The 17,444-nt window shown below is 54.2% G+C and overlaps 1 protein-coding gene across 1 annotated transcript in view; it reads right to left on the bottom strand.

Annotated features, from left to right (window-relative positions):
- SPMAP2 (sperm microtubule associated protein 2) overlaps nt 1–17,444 on the bottom strand; it is a 29,509-nt gene that overhangs the window by 9,610 nt on the left and 2,455 nt on the right. The window contains 7 exon segments of the mRNA XM_030845631.2: nt 620–737; nt 2,174–2,243; nt 2,865–2,926; nt 3,424–3,495; nt 3,619–3,735; nt 4,609–4,772; nt 10,368–10,494. Of these exon segments, the coding sequence (XP_030701491.2) occupies nt 620–737; nt 2,174–2,243; nt 2,865–2,926; nt 3,424–3,495; nt 3,619–3,735; nt 4,609–4,772; nt 10,368–10,494 (730 nt within the window).

The raw sequence follows: 17,444 nt of genomic DNA, 5'->3' as shown, positions 1-17,444 counted from the left end.
ACACACGGTGCCAGACGGGGCGGCCACTGTGGGAGCAGGTGGTCAGTCTCTGATAAAGTCGGACAGGCCTCCTGGCCAGGACCCCGCTTCTGGGTGTTGACCCTGGAGATACGGCAACGTATCCCACAGAGACCCAGATTCTCACGGCAGCCGTGTGTGCGGGAACCAAAACCCAGAAACAAGCACGTGTCCTTCGGTGGGTGCGAGATGCCCCCACGGCGGCCCCTCCCAGGGGAGCGGGACTCTGTGCTGCTGGCCCAGGGCGGGGCAGCGCGCAGGTGCCGGAGGGTAGCTGCGGGCCGCTGGGGCGGAGTCGGGCCTGAGCGGGGGGGCGGGGCGGGGGGAGAGCCTCAACTGGAGGAGAACTCCGCTGTCACCTCTGAACCGCCGTTGTCCGGCCACCCTGCTCCGGCTCCCCTCCGAGCTGACAGGCAGCGGAGGGCGGTCCCTGCACTGCCTTCAAGGCCTGGGGCAGGAAAGTAACGCCTTTTCTTGAACAAAGCCCGGTGACTCCCGATGGTTCAGGGAAGCAGTCACACGTCTGTTGCCTCTTGTCCTTCCGGAGCCGCTGAGCCCCCGGCGGGGAGCTGGGGAGCTCCAGGGGGAGAAAGGCACCCACCTCAGACATGTGTATACTCCAGATGTTACTCCGGACCTTCGGGGTGGCAAGTTCCCGCAGGCGGTCGGACGCTTGGTACTCCAAGGTGGACCGGGGAATGGGCCAGATGGGGGTGGTCCTAAGGGAGAGTCAGGCCTGAGACCCTAACCCACCGCCCGGGGCCATGTCTGTGTGCTTGTGTATATACGATTCCTCTCTGACTCTGGGGCTCAGGGAGAGCCTGGTGCAGTGCAGGGTTTTCAAAATACCTCCAAGAGGAGTTCCTAAAAGAATCCCTAACAGAGCCCCCTATTCTCAAGGATGGAGCGACCCTCTCCCTGGTAGTCCCCTCCCAGCCGTCTCCCCTACTCCCACCATCAGGCTGGGGTCAGGAGGTGGATCGAAGGGATGAAAGTCAGCCCTGCCACCACCCCACCTCCTAAAATCGGGTCTCGGCTCCGCCTCCGCCCCAGAAACAGCCGTATTTCACTGAGCCGAGGCAGACTCTTATTTTCACATCTCTGAGGCTGGAATGCAGTGGATAAATGCTGTCAGCCCGACCAGAAGGCCCGGGGCCATCCATGACTGGCTGTGCTCCATGAGGCGGTTTACACAGAGGTCACCCCAGATTACAGGCCGCACAGAGGTCACCCCAGATTACAGATCACACAGAGGTCACCCCAGATTACAGATCACAGAAGTCACCCCCCAGATTACAGGCCGCACAGAGGTCACCCCAGATTACAGATCACAGAAGTCACCCCCCAGATTACAGGCCGCACAGAGGTCACCCCCCAGATTACAGGCCACACAGAGGTCATGCCCCAGATTACAGGTCACACAAAGGTCACCCCAGATTACAGGTCACACAGAGGTCATTCCAGATCACAGATCACACAGAGGTCACCCCCCAGATTACAGATCACACAGAGGTCACCCCCCAGATTACAGGTCACACAGAGGTCACCCCAGATTACAAGTCACACAGAGGTCACCCCCCCAGATTACAGATCACACAGAGGTCACCCCAGATTACAGATCACACAGAGGTCACCCCAGATTACAGATGACAGAGGCCACCCCAGATTACAGGTCACACAGAGGTCACCCCCCAGATTACAGATCACACAGAAATGCCTCCAGATTACGCTCCAACCAGCATTAAGGTGAGAAGTTGTGGTCACAATGACGGCCACAGAAACGGTGGCTGGAGCCTGTCAACATGGGTGAGTGGGGCTCTCGGGCATGTTTTCCTTTCCACACATGCGTGAGATAGGAAACCCGTCTGTGTCTAGTAACACCAGATCCCACATCAGCAAGGGCGGAAGGCGCAAGAACTGAGACAGAATCGTGCCAGGAGGCAGGCGCCTAAAACCATCAGTCTCACAACCGCCAGCTGCCCAGAGCGACACCAGCACCTGCCCTGCAGCCCTGAGAGCCTCCTGCGTCCTGTCTGGGTAGCTGAGCTTCAAAGGCTCACTGCCTGGCCGGCGTGAATGGGTCTCCTGGTCCCAGGACCTGGACCCTCCCCTGCAAGCCCCGAGGAAAAGGGGTCCCTGCCCGGCCGCCCCCTACCTGTTGTTGTTGTAATACTCTGAGTAGAACCTCTTAGGTCGGGCCAGCTCCGCCAACCGGCGGGACACCTCTGCACAAAAGGGGAAACAGCTCCCTGGAAACCTGCCCCTCCCCGAGGGCTTCCCTCCTCCTGAATCCAGCTTCACACAAGGGACAGCTCACAGCAGACACCCTCACCAGGGGACCGCGGGGCACACAGGGGTCGGGGGGGAACGGGGGCTCAGGCTCCTCTGCAGGACGGGCCTGGGCTCCAGGGGCCTCCGTGCTCACTGCAGGGGATTCTAAACCCAAGAGAGAACTCACCCTGAGCGGCTCTCCAGAAATGAGTTTTCTAGTACTGACCCCACTTTGACTGAGATGCAAACTGTGATTTCCCCTGGAGAGCTTGCCCCCCACCCCTCCCCCACCAGGACCAGCCCCCAGCTTGGGGACAGACTCCAGAGAGGAGACCCCTGGAAGACTGGGGGTGGAGGCGCTCCTGGGAGATGGGGGAGGGGCAGTCCCGCAGGGACCCCTGGGAGGGTTGGGCTGGGAGGCCCCTCGGTCTCCCCAAACAGAGCCAGATGCAGGTCACGGTGAGATGGGGGTGACCCGGCCGCAGGCGCCTGGCCAGCCCCCCTCCCCCTGATGCCCCCCCCCCCCCGCGGAGAAGGAGTTAGGGTTAGAGTTAGGGTTAGGCAGGTCAACCTACTGGGCACCGTGATGGTGAAGGTGGTATCCTCAAGAAACCTCTCTGTCCAGTACACAGATGGCCTGGAACACACCCAGTGGGGCTCAGCGTGAGGGAAGCCAGGGTCCCAGCGGTCTGCGCCCCATTCAGCAGAACTCAGGGCACCCCATAACACAGACAGCTGGGAGAGGGGCAGCTGGAGGGCGAGGGAGGGAGAGCTTCCAGGGGGAAGAAAGGAGAGAGTAAGTAGATGGGCAGCAGAGGCAGGTCAGAGAGGGACACACGGACGCGGGAGAAAAGTCTTAGAAGCACAGAGAGTGTAGGTTATTCTGAGCAAGGCTGGTGCTCAGAGAAGGAGGGAGCTGGAAAAAAACAGGCGCAACTGAGAAGCGGCCCGGCGTCTAGGAGCAGACCCATCTCAAGCCGGGGGCTGGGTCCAGAGCTCCAGGTAGAGCTGGGAATCCTGGGGCGGCGCCCCCAGTGCAGAGTCCTTCCCCCAGCCCTATCCCAGGAGAGGAAGGGTGGTTCCGGTGAAGGCCCCCCTTCCCAACGATGTGGGCAGCGGGGGGGCGGGACTCACCAGTAGACACAGAACTGCAGGTTCCTCATGTGGGGGGAGATCTAGGCGTAGCCCCTGCAGCAGCACCCCATCCTGCGAGAGACAGGGCCCCGCCCGCCTCTGCGCAGGGACCCGCTGGTTCGGCCGGTACCCAGAGGCTGCCGAGGGCACCGTGCCCCTCTCAGACCCCCCCATCCAGGCCGCCCAACACCTCACCTGTCTTTCAAGACTTGCCAGTTGGTCTTGGGTTTCACCAACTCCAACAGCCGCCTCTTCTTCCTCCTCTCCCAGCCCACGGAGGTGCCAGGGGTCCTCTGGGAGGTGGACAGCCGGCTGAGGGAAGGTGGACGCTGAGGCCAGAGCCCTTGCTCCCCCGGCGGGGTAGAACCATCCTTGTGCTCTCGCCCCGCCCTCTGGAGGAGAGCCCTGGCACCATGAAGACCTGATCTGAAATCCTAGCTTTGCCACCAGCCAGTGCCCTCGGTTCCCTCCTTTGTGAAATGGAACAGAGACCTGCTCCCGCCTGCAGGGCCACAGAGGGGATGCTGAGCCATGGACAGTGCCCCCAGGAAGCCCCCAGAGCACCAAGACATCCAGTCTCCTGTCCCGGCTTGGACCCCTCCCCGAGCCCCGCCTATGCGTAGCGCCGCCCTCTACGCGGCACACGTCCCCTGCCCCACCGGCCACATCACACAGCACCCTGTGCGCTCATCACACGAGCCCCGTCACTGTGCCGGGAGGGCAAAGGCCCCTCTGCAGTGCCTGAGGGGACGCGTGCTTACCCAGGACCAGGAGGCGAGGGGTTCCAGCCGAGGAACCCATGCACACACTAGGGCACGGGGTCCCTCCCTAGAGGGAGCACCCGCGGTTTTCCGGGTGTCCTCCTGGCACCGAAAGCGTTTCTGGCAATGTATGGTACTTGCATTGGTTTCAGCTTTGGGGGTTGGGAGACTCTCCCCCATTTCTTTTTCTTTCTGTCGGATGGAGGGCTCACGACCTCTCAACTGCCACCTCCAAAGCTGGCGTTTGCATAGGGTTTTCCACGACGACCCCCCTGCCACCTGGACAGGGGCCGTTTGCCGCCTTCCTCCTCAGAGCAGCGAGCTGCTGACAACTTCACCCCTAGAGTGAGCACCCAGGCCAGTGCAGCCACGCCCAGGGCCACCCCCGCCCACCCCAGCCTGGGCGCCCGCTTCTCCTGCCCACCTCATCTCAGGCACGCCCTCCTCCGCGTCTTTCTCCAGAACTCTCTCCAGCTCCGCGAAGGCCTCCTCCGGGTTCTGGGCGTCCACAAATTCTTCCCCAGTCACCTCCTCAGGGGGAGTTTGGGGTCCCTGGACCCTGGGCCCTCGGTTCTCATACGTGGGGCCCTGGAGGCCCAGGGTGCCGTCATCCTGCCCCCTTTCTGGCTGGTCCTTGGCCTCTGACATGCGGTGGCTGTAGAGCGAGCTTTACTGGTGGTCCCCCATGTGCTGGGCCCTTCCCAGCCCTGCAGCTTTGCTCTTGTTGTCTGTGGTCACCTGGCAACAGGAGCACGGCCCGCCCACATTCTCAGCCTACATTCCATGCCCACGCATCTGAGGCGGTGGGCACCCCTCGTGGGGCCGCCCACCCCTCCAACCTCAGCCTGCCCGCTCCCCTCCTGCCGCTCTGCTTTCCTGCTCCCTAAACATGAACCTACCTCAGGGCCTTTGCACTTGTCAGTGCCTCTGCCCGCACACATCCTGGGGGCTCCTCCTCGGGAAGGCAGCCCCATTCCTGGGTCTTCCTGCATCTCGGCACTGATTTGACTTCTCCATGGTGTTTGGCACAGCCTTGTAGCAAGTCGCCTTCCCAGGCCAGGGGCTGTGAGTGCCCCATTCACTGGTGTCCCGGGGCCTGGGAGGGCTCTCGGGGAAGGGCTGCTGAGTGAGCAGTTACCCTGGGAACAGGGCTCGGTGCTGGGGCACACACCCAGCTCCACCCTACGTTTCTTCTTAGTAAAGGACTTGTTTGTGTTCACATGGGGGAGTCAGTGCTGGGTGTGACAGTTCACCAGGGGTCCCACCTCTTCCCCGGGACTGGCTCAGGAATGGGACCTGAGAGGAGGTCTGCAGGGGCTTTGAGGGATGGTGTCCTCTCTCGAGACGGGAAGAAGAGACCCTGTGTCTTCTTCTTGGTTATTGCTGGGACTGTGTGTGATGTCTAGAGCACAGGCAGTCATCTTGCTACCAGACACAAGTCCACGTGGCCGACGCACAGGGAGGCCAAGCAAACCGTAACATCAGAGTTCGGAGCAGAGAAAGGTTTATCAGAGGGCCGAGCAAGGAGACGGGTGCTAGTGCCTCCAAAACGCTGAACTTCCCGAAGGGTTTCAGCAAAGCCTTTTTGAAGGCAAGGTGTGGGAGGGGCGTGGTAGGTTGTTGCAGGCTTTGTGGTGCTGGAATCCTTTGTTCTTGAAGCTGGTCATGATGTTCCTGTAAACCTCCAGCAAGACAAATGTTATTCTCTGTCCTGCACTTTTTATCTCCCTATGAATGGGCTCTTAAAGGTCAGAGCCCTGAGACAAGGGCTGTCCTGTATATTTCAGGCTACAGGCAACATTCTTGTACAAAAGGCGCAGAGCCAGCATGACTAAGCACAGGCAACAGGGCACAAAGGTTAAAGCAAAACAGCTCTAACGTGGAGTCAGATTTGTTCTTCCCTGTTCCATCGTGACCATGAGACCTGCTAGTCTAAGGACGTGAGCTGAAAGATCATCGACTTGGCGACCCCGGAGCCTTCTGTGTCTGGGCTTCCTGTTCCTTGACACAAATAGTTCTCTGAAGGCTGAGTAGTTGTAGCTGGGCTTTCTGTTCCCCGCAGCCACAAGCGCCCTGATACATACCCTTCCAGCCCCAGCATCTCGTGAGAGGTAACTTCAGCGATAGCTAGTGTCCAAAATAGGCTGTCTCGCATGGTCAGAAGAAGGTGATCATGGGAATTCCCTGGTGGTCCAGTGGTTAGGACTCAGCGCTTTCACTGTCAGGGCCTGGGTTCGATCCTTAGTCAGGGAGCTAAGGTCCTGCAAGCCATGCGGCCAAAAAAAAGAAGAAAAAAAAAGTGAGAAAGTGATTGTTAGGATAGTTGCTTGGTCCTCACCGCCCCAACTCCCGCCCCCCCATCCCGGGATGTAGCCTTTGGGAAACCCCCTCAGGGCATCACAGGACCACATCCCCCAAACCCTCTGTGTGGGTGTGCCCTATGCATCATTTAAGACCCCCGTGCCCCTGATGCTTTGCCCCTGGGTGTGGCCTTGCCATCACCTCTGTGCGGGTCCCAGACAGGAAGGCCTTAGAGAGCGTCTGGTCCAATCTGGGAGATCCTCGAGAAATCCCATCGTTGTGAAGTGTCCTAAACCCTCACCTGGCACGCAGTGACTCACAGAAAGATGTTCCACGTTGTTGCCACCAGAGAGATCCGTCATCACTGCAAAGTCCCATACAAAATCTTTGTTCAAAAGTGAAGCCGCTTATAAAAAACAAGGTCCTGTATATAAAATAGATAACTAGGAAGGACCTAATATATAGCACAGGGGGAACTGCACTCAACACTCTGTCATAAGCTATACGGGAAAAGAATCTCAAAAAGAGTGGATATGTGTATATGTATAACTGAGTCACTTTGCTGCACAGCAGAAACTAACACAACACTGTAAATCAACTAGACTCCGATAAAAATCTTTTTAAGAAGACACTAAAACAATCAAGGCCACTTAGCTACGAGATGGCTCACTAGACCCACTTACGGCGAGCTGCGACCACGTCTGCCATCCTGCACGAGGGAGCCCATCGGGCAGTGCATTTGTCCCCGTGACAACCCCAGGAGAGGGGACTGGTCACAGCCCGGGGTGCAGACTGGGCACTGGGCTCCAGGGAGGCTGAGACGTGGCCTCCCCCCCCACAGTCACATAGGAGGGGCAGGGTGTGGCTTCACCGTAGCCCCACATCCCTCTTTCCAGCCAGGCGCTCATATGGGGTCAGGAGAGGGCGTTCCAGGGGCCAGAGCTCTGCCAGCCCTTGAAGGAGAGCCAGGGTCCATTTCTGCTGCTCAGATAAGTAAAGAAGCAAGGAAGATCACAGTCCAGGAGCGGAGAGTCACTGGGCAGAAAATGAAGGGGCACTAGCACAGGCTGACGGGCATTTGGAACTTGGATGGAAAGAGAACAGGGGCAGCAGCTGGGAGACCTCTCACTGCAGGTGCTGGGCCCGGGGCACGCAGACAGCAGAAAATAAGAGGGATCCCTCTGAATTCCTCTTCTACTGCTGCCTACGAATCACCACAAACTTAGAGGCTCAAACGGGAGGGATGTAACATCTGACAGTTCTGGAGGTCAGATGTCCAAGATGGGTCTCACTGGGTGGGGCTGGCTCCTTCCTGAGGCTCCAGAGGACCAGTCCCCTGCCCCCTTGGGGGTCGGCAGAGTTCGGTTCCTCGCAGTACCGGGACTGGGTCCCTGTTTCCTCCTGGCTGTCAACGGAGGGCTGCTCACGGCATCTAGACTCCCCCTCATGTCTCAGCCCAGACCCCTTCCTCCATATTCAAGACAAGGCCTGTCTCTTCATGTTTAGACTCTCTTCTCACTTCTCTGACCACAGCCGGGAGAGGGTCTCAGCTTTTAAGGACCCACAGGATTAAGTTCTGCCCACCTGGGTCACCAGGCTAGTCTGCCCGCCTCACCGTCTGCATCCCTCTGGCCATAGAAGGTGACAGGTTCCCAGGGGCTAGATATTAAGATGGGTGCTTCTTTGGGGACCACTATTCTTTCCACCACACTTACCTCACACCACACTCCAAAGCAACTCTAAATCAATTCAGGATTTAAAGGCCAAAACGAAACTTTAAAACTTATGGAAAGAAATTAAGGTAGCCATCTTTCTGTCCTTGGGGTAGGAAAGGGTTTTTATTGAACAAGACACAAAAATGCTAATCAGGGCTTCCCTGGTGGCGCAGTGGTTGAGAGTCTGCCTGCCGATGCAGGGGACACGGGTTCGTGCCCCGGTCCGGGAAGATCCCACATGCCGCGGAGCGGCTGGGCCCGTGAGCCATGGCCGCTGAGCCTGCGCGTCCGGAGCCTGTGCTCTGCAACGGGAGAGGCCACAACAGTGAGAGGCCCGCGCACCGCAAAAAAAAAAAAAAAAAAAAATGTTAATCATAAATGACCGTGCTAAATTTTACTTCTTCTGATCATCAAAAGACAATAAAATGAAAAATTTAGACACGTGGCACAAAAACAGACACATAGATCAAGGGAACAGCACAGAAAGCCCAGAAATAAACCCACGCAATTAATTAACTGGTCAATTAATCTACAACAAAGGAGGCAAGAACATACAAAGGAGAAAAGACAGTCTCTTCACAGAGTGGTACATGTCAAAGAATGAAATTGGAAGATTCTCTAACACCAAACACTAAAACAAACTCAAAAGGGAGTTTAAGACCTTTAAGACCTAAATGTAAGAGGAGAAACCAGAAAACACAGGCAGGACACTCTTTGACATAAATCTCAACAATATTTTTTTGGATTTGTCTCCTAAAGCAAAGGAAACAAAAGCAAAAATAAACAAATGGAACCTAATTCAACTTAAAATCTTTTGCATAGCAAAGGAAACCATCCACAAAATGAAAACGCAGACTACCGAATGAGAGAAAATATTTGCAAATGATATGACCGATAAGGGGTTAATGTCCAACATATATAAACAGCTCATACAAGTCAACATCTAGCAGCACTATTTACAGTAGCCAATACATGGAAGCAACCTTAGTGTCCATCAACAGATGAATGGATAAAGAAGATGTGGCACATATATACAGTGGAGTATTACTCAGCCATAAAAAATAATGAAATAATGCCATTTGCAGCAACATGGATGGACCTAGAGATTATCATACTAAGTAAGTCAGACAGAGAAATACAAATACCATATGATATCACTGATATGTGGAATCTAAATGTGACACAAACGAACTTATTTACAAAACCGAAATAGACTCCCAGACATAGAAAACAAACTTATGGCCAAAGGAGAAATGGGGTGGAGGAGGGATAAATTAGGAATTTGGGATTAGCAAATACAAACTACTATATATAAAACAGATGAACAACAAGTGCCTAGTGTATCGCACAGGGAACTATATTCATTATCTTGTAATAACCTATAATGAAAAAGAATCTGAAAAAGGGTATATATATATATATATAGAACTGAATCACTTTACTACACACCTGAAACTAACACAACATTGTAAATCAAGTATAATTCAATTAAAAAAAAGGAAATCAAGGAATTAAGAAAAAGCAAACTAACAAAAACCTCAACGTCAAGAAAAAAAAATTGGGTGGGGGGCTTCCCTGGTGGCACAGTGGTTGAGAGTCCGCCTGCCGATGCAGGGGACGCGGATTCGTGCCCTGGTCCAGGAAGATCCCACATGCCGTGGAGCGGCTGGGCCCGTGAGCCATGGCCGCTGAGCCTGTGTGTCCGGAGCCTGTGCTCCACAACGGGAGAGGCCACAACGGTGAGAGGCCTGCGTACCGCAAAAAAAAAAAAAAAAAATTTTTGATTAAAAAATGGGCAGAAGACCTGAATAGACATTTTTTCCAAAGAAGACATACCGATGGCCAACAGACACATGAAAAGACACTCAACATCATTAATCATCAGGGAAATGCAAATGAAAACTACAATGAGGTATCACCTCACACCTGTCAGAATTCCCATCATCAAAAAGCCTACAAATAACAAATTCTGGAGAGGGTGTGGAGAAAAGGGAAGCCTCCTACACTGTTGGTGAGAATGTAAATTGGTGCAGCCACTGTGGAGAACAGTGTGGAGGTTCCTTAAAAAACTAAATATAGAGTTACCATACGATCCAGCAATCCCACTCCTGGGTATATATCCAGAAAAAATCACTAATTCACAAAGATAGGTTTGGCTGCCTGGGACCTTCATGTACAGCTGCGCCGTGTTCATGCCCAGGATGGTGCAGCCCACGTGGCTCAGCACGGTGCCCGTGGAGGTTACCCGCGTGAAGGCGGGCAGCTTCAGCGGCTCCTGCAGCTGGGGCTTCCGCCTGCCGTGACGAGGGGGCAACACAAGTGAGCCGCGACCCCGACTCTGCCGACCCATCAGCACTCCCGCCCCAGCTTGCTGGCCTCAGCCCCACTGACCGCTTGGCATGGGACAGGGGGATGGACACAGGCTTCTCAGAGCTCAGCCCAGGAAGAACAGGCGAGAAGCCCAGCCCCTCATGAAGCGGGGAGGGTTGGCCCTCCCAGGGCCCGGCCTTTTGGATCACAACCAACCCCCGTTCTCCCACTGCTGCTCTGAGCCCCAACCCCTCCCCCAGAGTCTTCAGGTGTGCATGAGGCCACAGGTGCAAAGCACCTGGCACACAGTACGTGCTCAATGAATAACAGTTTCTTTAAGTTATCACTGGATCCAATGAAAGATCTCGTCAAGAGAAAGCCTAGAATGTGCTTCAAAAGCAGTGGAGGATACATGGGTAAGAGAAGGCTACAAGTACAGAGGAAACAAGATTGATGTTTACAACGCAATATGGTTTCCTTTTACTTTTGTATGTGTTTGAAATTGTGCACAATATAATGTTGAAAAAGAGAAAAAAACAAGATACATGCACCCCAATGTTCATAGCAGCACTATTTACAATAGCCAAGACATGGAAGCAACCTAAGCGTCCATCAACATATGAACGGATAAAGAAGATGTGGTACATATGTACTACGAAATACTACCCAGTCATTTAAAAAGAATGAAATCTTGCCATTTTCAACAACGTGGATGGACGTGGAGGGTATTATGCTAAGTGAAGTAAGTCAGACAAAGAAAGACAAATACCATATGATAACACTTGTAGGTGAAATCGAACAAATACAACAGGGACTTCCCTGGTGGCGCAATGGTTGGGGGTCCACCTGCCAAGGCAGGGGACACGGGTTCGAGCCCTGGCCCGGGAAGATCCCACATGCTGCGGAGCAACTAAGCCCGTGAGCCACAACTACTGAGCCCGTGCTCTAGAGCCCACGAGCCACAACCACTGAAGCCTACGCGCCTAAAGCCCGTGCTCCACAACAAGAGAAGCCACCGCAATGAGAAGCCCGCGCACTGCAACGAAGAGTAGCCCCTACTCGCCACAGCTAGAGAAAGCCCGTGCGCAGCAACGAAGACCCAACACAGCCAAAAATTAATTAATTAATTAATTAATTAATTATTTTTAAAAAGGAGCAGGTGCCTGGTGTCAGGGAAGTGAAGACAGAGACTAGTAAGGTCACATTTCACATCCATTCAACTGGCAGAAATGTTAAAGGCCAACCATTCAAATGTTGGAGAGGATGTGGATCAATGAGCGATTTGGTCCAGCTTTGGAAACCAATTTGGCATCATCTCATCAGGTTGAACACTGGTCTGCCCTAACGCCCAGCAATTTCACTCCTGGACTGATCCCAGCACATCCATCAGGAGACCCGAGCAAGGCTGCTCAGACCAGCCCCATTCGTAGTGGGAAAGAGTGGAAAACAGCCCAGGACCCCGCTCACAGGCGAGCGGATGGGAGACTGGTGGCCTGAGAAGCGGGATCCTGTACAGCAGGGACCATGAACGAGCCATGGCCACAGAGCAGCACAGACACAGCTCAGGAGCAAAGCTGAGGGGAAAGAGCACGTCCACGTACGCGCATGTGCACGTGATGGGCTCTTAAGAGGGAGAGAACAGCGACCGTGTAAAGGATTCAGGACAGTGTTGCCTGTGGGGATTGTAGATGGGGAAGTTACTGATGACGTTCTTATTCGTGGGTGTTCTTTACAGTATGAATGAGTGGATGGAATAAGAGACGGTCACATATACACAAAGGAACTTGTCTACGAAACAGAAACAGACTCACAGGCATAGAGAACAGACTTGCGGTTGCCAAGGGGGAGGGGGTGGGGGAGGGATGAATTGGTAGTTTGGGATTAGCAGATGTAAACTATTATATATAGGCTGGATAAACAACAAGGTCTTACAGTATAGCACAGGGAACCATGTTCAATATCTTTTGATAAACCATAATGGAGAAGAATATGAAAAAGAATATCTGTGTATAACTGAGTCACTTTGCTGCACAGCAGAAACTAACACAACATTGTAAATCAACTATACTTCAATAAAATAAAATTTCGAAAAGCAGCAGTTGCTTGAAATCTCCCTCAATAAAGAGAAAGAGAGGGTCACATGAGAAAAGGGGAAGGAGGAGAGACATGAACAGCTGGGTCACCACTCACCTGTCTCAAGATTTACCTCCACCCAATTTCTTTTTAAACAACTCCAAATTCAGCAGGGCCCACAGAGAAAGTCACCCCTGATTTTGCGAAGCATGAAATACATCCATTCATTTCAAACTAAGGAAACTGGGCGTCCAGAGGCAGAATATGGGCCGGAACCCAGGGATGCTGCCCGACACTCAGGCTCGCTCTCAGTGCGGCGGGCGGCTTGTCTCCAGAGCCGGCAGTGCCATCTGGCAGCTCGCCCGTGGAGCAGTGGAGTCAAACCCCCCTTGAATCTGGGTGGGGACGCTCTGGCCAGCAGAATGGGGCAGGCGTGAGGTCCCGGGCCTGCAGCTTCTGCTTCTGCCCACTGCAGGGATCACCAGGGAGGTAGGCTGACCACTCTGCGTCCCCCATGCTGGAAGGAAGCCCAAGCAGCCACACCAAAGTCTGGGTCGGTGCCCAGCTAGACCCCGACAGTGAGGGGACTCCAGCCCCAACAGACACTGCGTGGCCCAGACAGCTGTCCCACTGGGACCAGCCCAGAATGCAGACTCCCGGCAAGTAACAGACTGCGGTTTTAGGTCGCTAACTTGGGGCTGTCTGCTACGCGCCAACGCGTCACTGAAACCCACCTTCTCCATCCCTTCCTGAGTCCTGAGTGAGTTTGTCCAAGTGGCCCAGGTGGGTCTGCAGGGTCCCCGCCGTCCACTGCCCTGGCCCTACTCCATCACCCTTCAGGGGAGCTGCCTCCTTGCTGCCCCGTTGCCGAGTCCAAGCTTCTACTGCTCCCCGCACGACAAGCTAATAAATCGAGTCGTTGGGACAAGGAATAGCGACTTGATCTGGAGAAGACAGTGGACTTGCGTCCCAAAGAACCATCTTCCCTGAGAGAGCGTGCACGCTTCTTCCGTACTGAAAGGGGCGGGACTAAAGCCAAGCACTTCCTGGTTCCCGTCAGCCTCCGGAGGGCAGGTGTTAATGTCTTCCTCCTGCAGCGTTCTCAGGTGGGCCTGGTCGGGAGGTTTCCTGAAAGCTGAACAGAGGTGTTTTAGTTTCATGCTTATTACCTGGGAGGCAGGGTTCCCAGAGATGGGCCATTGTGTTTAATTTAAGCTGATAGGCAACATCCCCGTAGGGACTAGCTTGTAATAGAATACAAGGTTTCTTCCCTATTACGCCAAACTGTGCACTTACCCTTCCCTTGATTTTCACGTGAATGAGTTCTCCAAGAGGCACCTTAAATTTCACCTCCTCCAAGAAGCCTTCCCTGACCACCCACGCATCGGAAGTAGAGCTTCCTTGTTTTCCTACCTAAATCTACGGGAATTTTGTTGCTGTTGCATAGCTTTTTGTTTTATTTCGTTTTTGCGGTACACGGGCATCTCACACTTGTGGCCTCTCCCGTTGCGGAGCACAGGCTCCGGACGCGCAGGCTCAGCGGCCATGGCTCACGGGCCCAGCCGCTCCGCGGCACGTGGGATCCTCCCGGACCGGGGCACGAACCCGTGTCCCCTGCATCGGCAGGCGGACTCTCAACCACTGCGCCACCAGGGAAGCCCTGTTGCATAGCTTTTATCACGACCTCACGTATTGCATTTTTAACATATCTGTTGTCTTGTTAGCCCATTAGAATACGGGCTCTGCTGCAGCGGGAAGGTGCCTGGACTCCCGGCACCTGGAACAGAGCTCCGCGGGCACAGGGAAGAGGCTGCAGTACCAGTGGCGGACACAAGATGCCGCTGCTCTCAAGGGCATGTTGGTCCCTCCGCTGGGGCGTTAATATTGGACCAAGGTCTTCGCGCAGCATCTCCTTAAAGCCCCGCCAGCACCCCCGCCTCCGCGCCCCCCGAAAACACACACAGTCCCTTCTGCGAGGTGGACTTTTTCATCATCATCCCCGTTTCGCTTTCACCCAGGAGGAAACAGGCTCAAAGAGGCAGTCGTTGCCCAAGATTGCACAGGACTCGTACCCACAGCATACAGTGCTAAGCTGCCTGCGGTGGTGCCTCCAGGTGGGGCTGCATTTGCAAACTTCAGTGGTGATGGGAAATGCCCTTGACCAAAGATCAAGGATGCACGCGGCCTTCCTGAGCCTAAATTGTTCTCCCTGGAGATCAGCCACAACTCTTCCCTCACTCAGCAGCCTTCCGTGGCTCCCACCTTCTACAAGAGTGTTTCCCAAAGCAAGGACACATAGATTGGTGTCTTCACAGTGCCATTAAGTTGGATACAGTCCCACGATAAATAACATCAAATAAGGGGATGAGACGTTACTCCCCTCTCCCTTCTACAGTCCTTCTGGGAACCTCAAGAAGAAAGTCTCAGCAAAAGTTTAACCTCCCCCAGTTTTGTTCATCCCTTTTAACCAAGGGAGAGCAGGCCCAAGCCCGGGACAGGTCGTGAAAGCTAGAATTTAATAACCTCATTTTGTTCTCGTTGGTGTTTGTTTGCACACCTCGTTTCTGGTTGTTCTGTAGTTGTCTTGAAATAATTACAAACTTCCTAGAAATTTGCAAGAGTTTCCTGAGAATTCCCGGGGACCTTCACCCAGACCTGCCAGCTGTGACATTTTGCAGGTAGCTTCATCTTCTGTCTGCACTCTCTCCTGCACGTCTGAGGACAAGCTGGGGGCAGCACACCCCTTTACCCCTAAATACCCCAGTGTGTTTCTAAGAACAGGATATTCCCTTCTGTCACCTCAGCATGATTGTCAAAATCAGAAAAAAGTAGCACTGATACAATACCTTATCTAATCAAGAATTCTTGTTCAGATTTCACAGGTTGTCCCAGTAATGTCCTTTACAGCTTCTTTTTTCCTGGCCCGGGAGCCAGTCCCAGTGCAGCAGGGTGTTTGTCTCCTTTGTCTCCTCTAATCTAACAACGCTTCACTCTGTCTTTCATGACCTGAATGATTTTGAGGAGTTCTGGTCAGTTATTTTATAGGACATCCTTCATCCTGGGCTTCTTTCCTATTGTCTCGTGATCAGTGAGAGGCTGTATGTGTTGGCAGGAATCCTGCAGCTGTGGTGCTGTGCCCTCCTGGGAGGGTGGTGTCCAGAGCACAGGTGTCCCGTTGCTGGTGACGTGACCTCCATCCTCTGACTCAGGGCATCACTGCGGGCTTCTCCACAGTCAAGTAAAGGTGTTCCCCTTGAAATTAATAAGTCATCTTGAGGGAGCTACTGTGATACCAGGCAAACCCTCTGTTTTCCCTCATCAAATTTCATCCACTAGTTTTTACACCTTCTTTCTTTTCTTTTTTTAATGTTTTCCTTTCTTTATGGCAAGCTGTATTGGTTTTCCATTTACAGAGACAATACACCTCTTTTCGCTCACATGTGTTCAGTTAAAAGAAATGGGTCGATTTTTTTGTTGTTGTTTTTTTGCGGTACGCGGGCCTCTCACTGTCGTGGTCTCTCCCATTGCGGAGCACAGGTTCCGGACGCGCAGGCTCAGCGGCCACAGCTCACGGGCCCAGCCGCTCCGCGGCACGTGGGATCTTCCCGGACCGGGGCACGAACCCGTGTCCCCTGCATCGGCAGGTGGACTCCCAATCACTGCGCCACCAGGGAAGCCCGGGTCGATGTTTTGATTTGAAGAAATACGTCAGGCCATAAGAGTACAGGTGAATATGGCCAAAATGGTGACAGGGATTCATAAGTCAAAGGCTGTGTGTTCCCCTCTCCAGACATTCCTCCTGATCAGTGGCGACATCTCTCCCCAGACGTGGGCCTCCCGGCAGCAGTTCCCTTGCTGGGTTTGGAGATTTGAGCAGCGTGAGGGGAGTGATGGGTCCCCACTGGGGCCCAGCGTCCCCACAGAGCCTGGCACTTGGTGGCATTGTATAAGCCTCCTGCGGCTGCTGTAAAAAACATCGCCCCGAATGTAGTGGTTTCAAACCAGACACATTCATTCTCTTGTAGGTCCGACTCGGGTCTCACTGGGCTAAAGCCGGGGTGTGGGCAGTGTTGCTTCCCTCAGGAGGATGCAAGGGAGAAGCCGTTCCCATAGATCTGAGAAGTGACATGGGGTGAGCAGACAGCTCAGAGATTAGCCTCATCCAGAAGCACGACCACCGGGAGTGGTGCTGAAAGGGCTGGAGCAGGGGCCACCTGGTGGGAGCTGGAGCCGCACGGCGACGCCGTCTAAAGCAAGGAGAAAGGGAGAGGGAGAAGCTGAAGGAAAATCTGAGCTGCATTAAAACCCTCAACACTTTTGCATGTGGCAAGATTGCATTTCGCTGTAATAATTAAATCTACCACCGTGACACCTTTTACAAAACTTTATGAGCGCGCGAGATGGACGGCACAAAGGCCCCAGTTCTTCACCCTTCCCTGTCCCCATGCCCTCTGTCACATGACTTTGGGGTCTTTCTCTAAAGCAGAATACAATTCTCCAGCCCAGGACGAGCTCTGACAAACAGAATGAGGTGGAAGGGACAGCCCTGCCTGGTGTGTTTCCTTTGCCATCGCCGTGGAAACGTGTCTGGTGAGGCTGCTGGAGGATGAGACAAGGACCACGGCGAGACAGGCAGCCGGCCAGGCCCAGGCATGTGGCCCGGGCCCAGCCCAGCCCGGCCCAGCCCAGGTGAAGCTGAGTCATGGGTGCTGGTTCTGAAGGCAACACCCCAGGGAGGGGGGCTGTTTGCCTCGTGCAGTTTTGTGACAGAAGCCAAGGGACCCGCTGCCCTTCCCACCTCTGGGTGGTTCGCCCGTGCAACGTCCATCACCTCGGGCAAAGGATGAGCCAGAGGAAGCAG

The sequence above is a fragment of the Globicephala melas genome, chromosome 3 (genome assembly GCF_963455315.2).
Source record: "Globicephala melas chromosome 3, mGloMel1.2, whole genome shotgun sequence".
NCBI classification, from domain to species: Eukaryota; Metazoa; Chordata; class Mammalia; order Artiodactyla; family Delphinidae; genus Globicephala; species Globicephala melas.
Note: the sequence above shows the minus strand (reverse complement) of the source record. Positions and strands in the feature narration are given on the sequence as shown.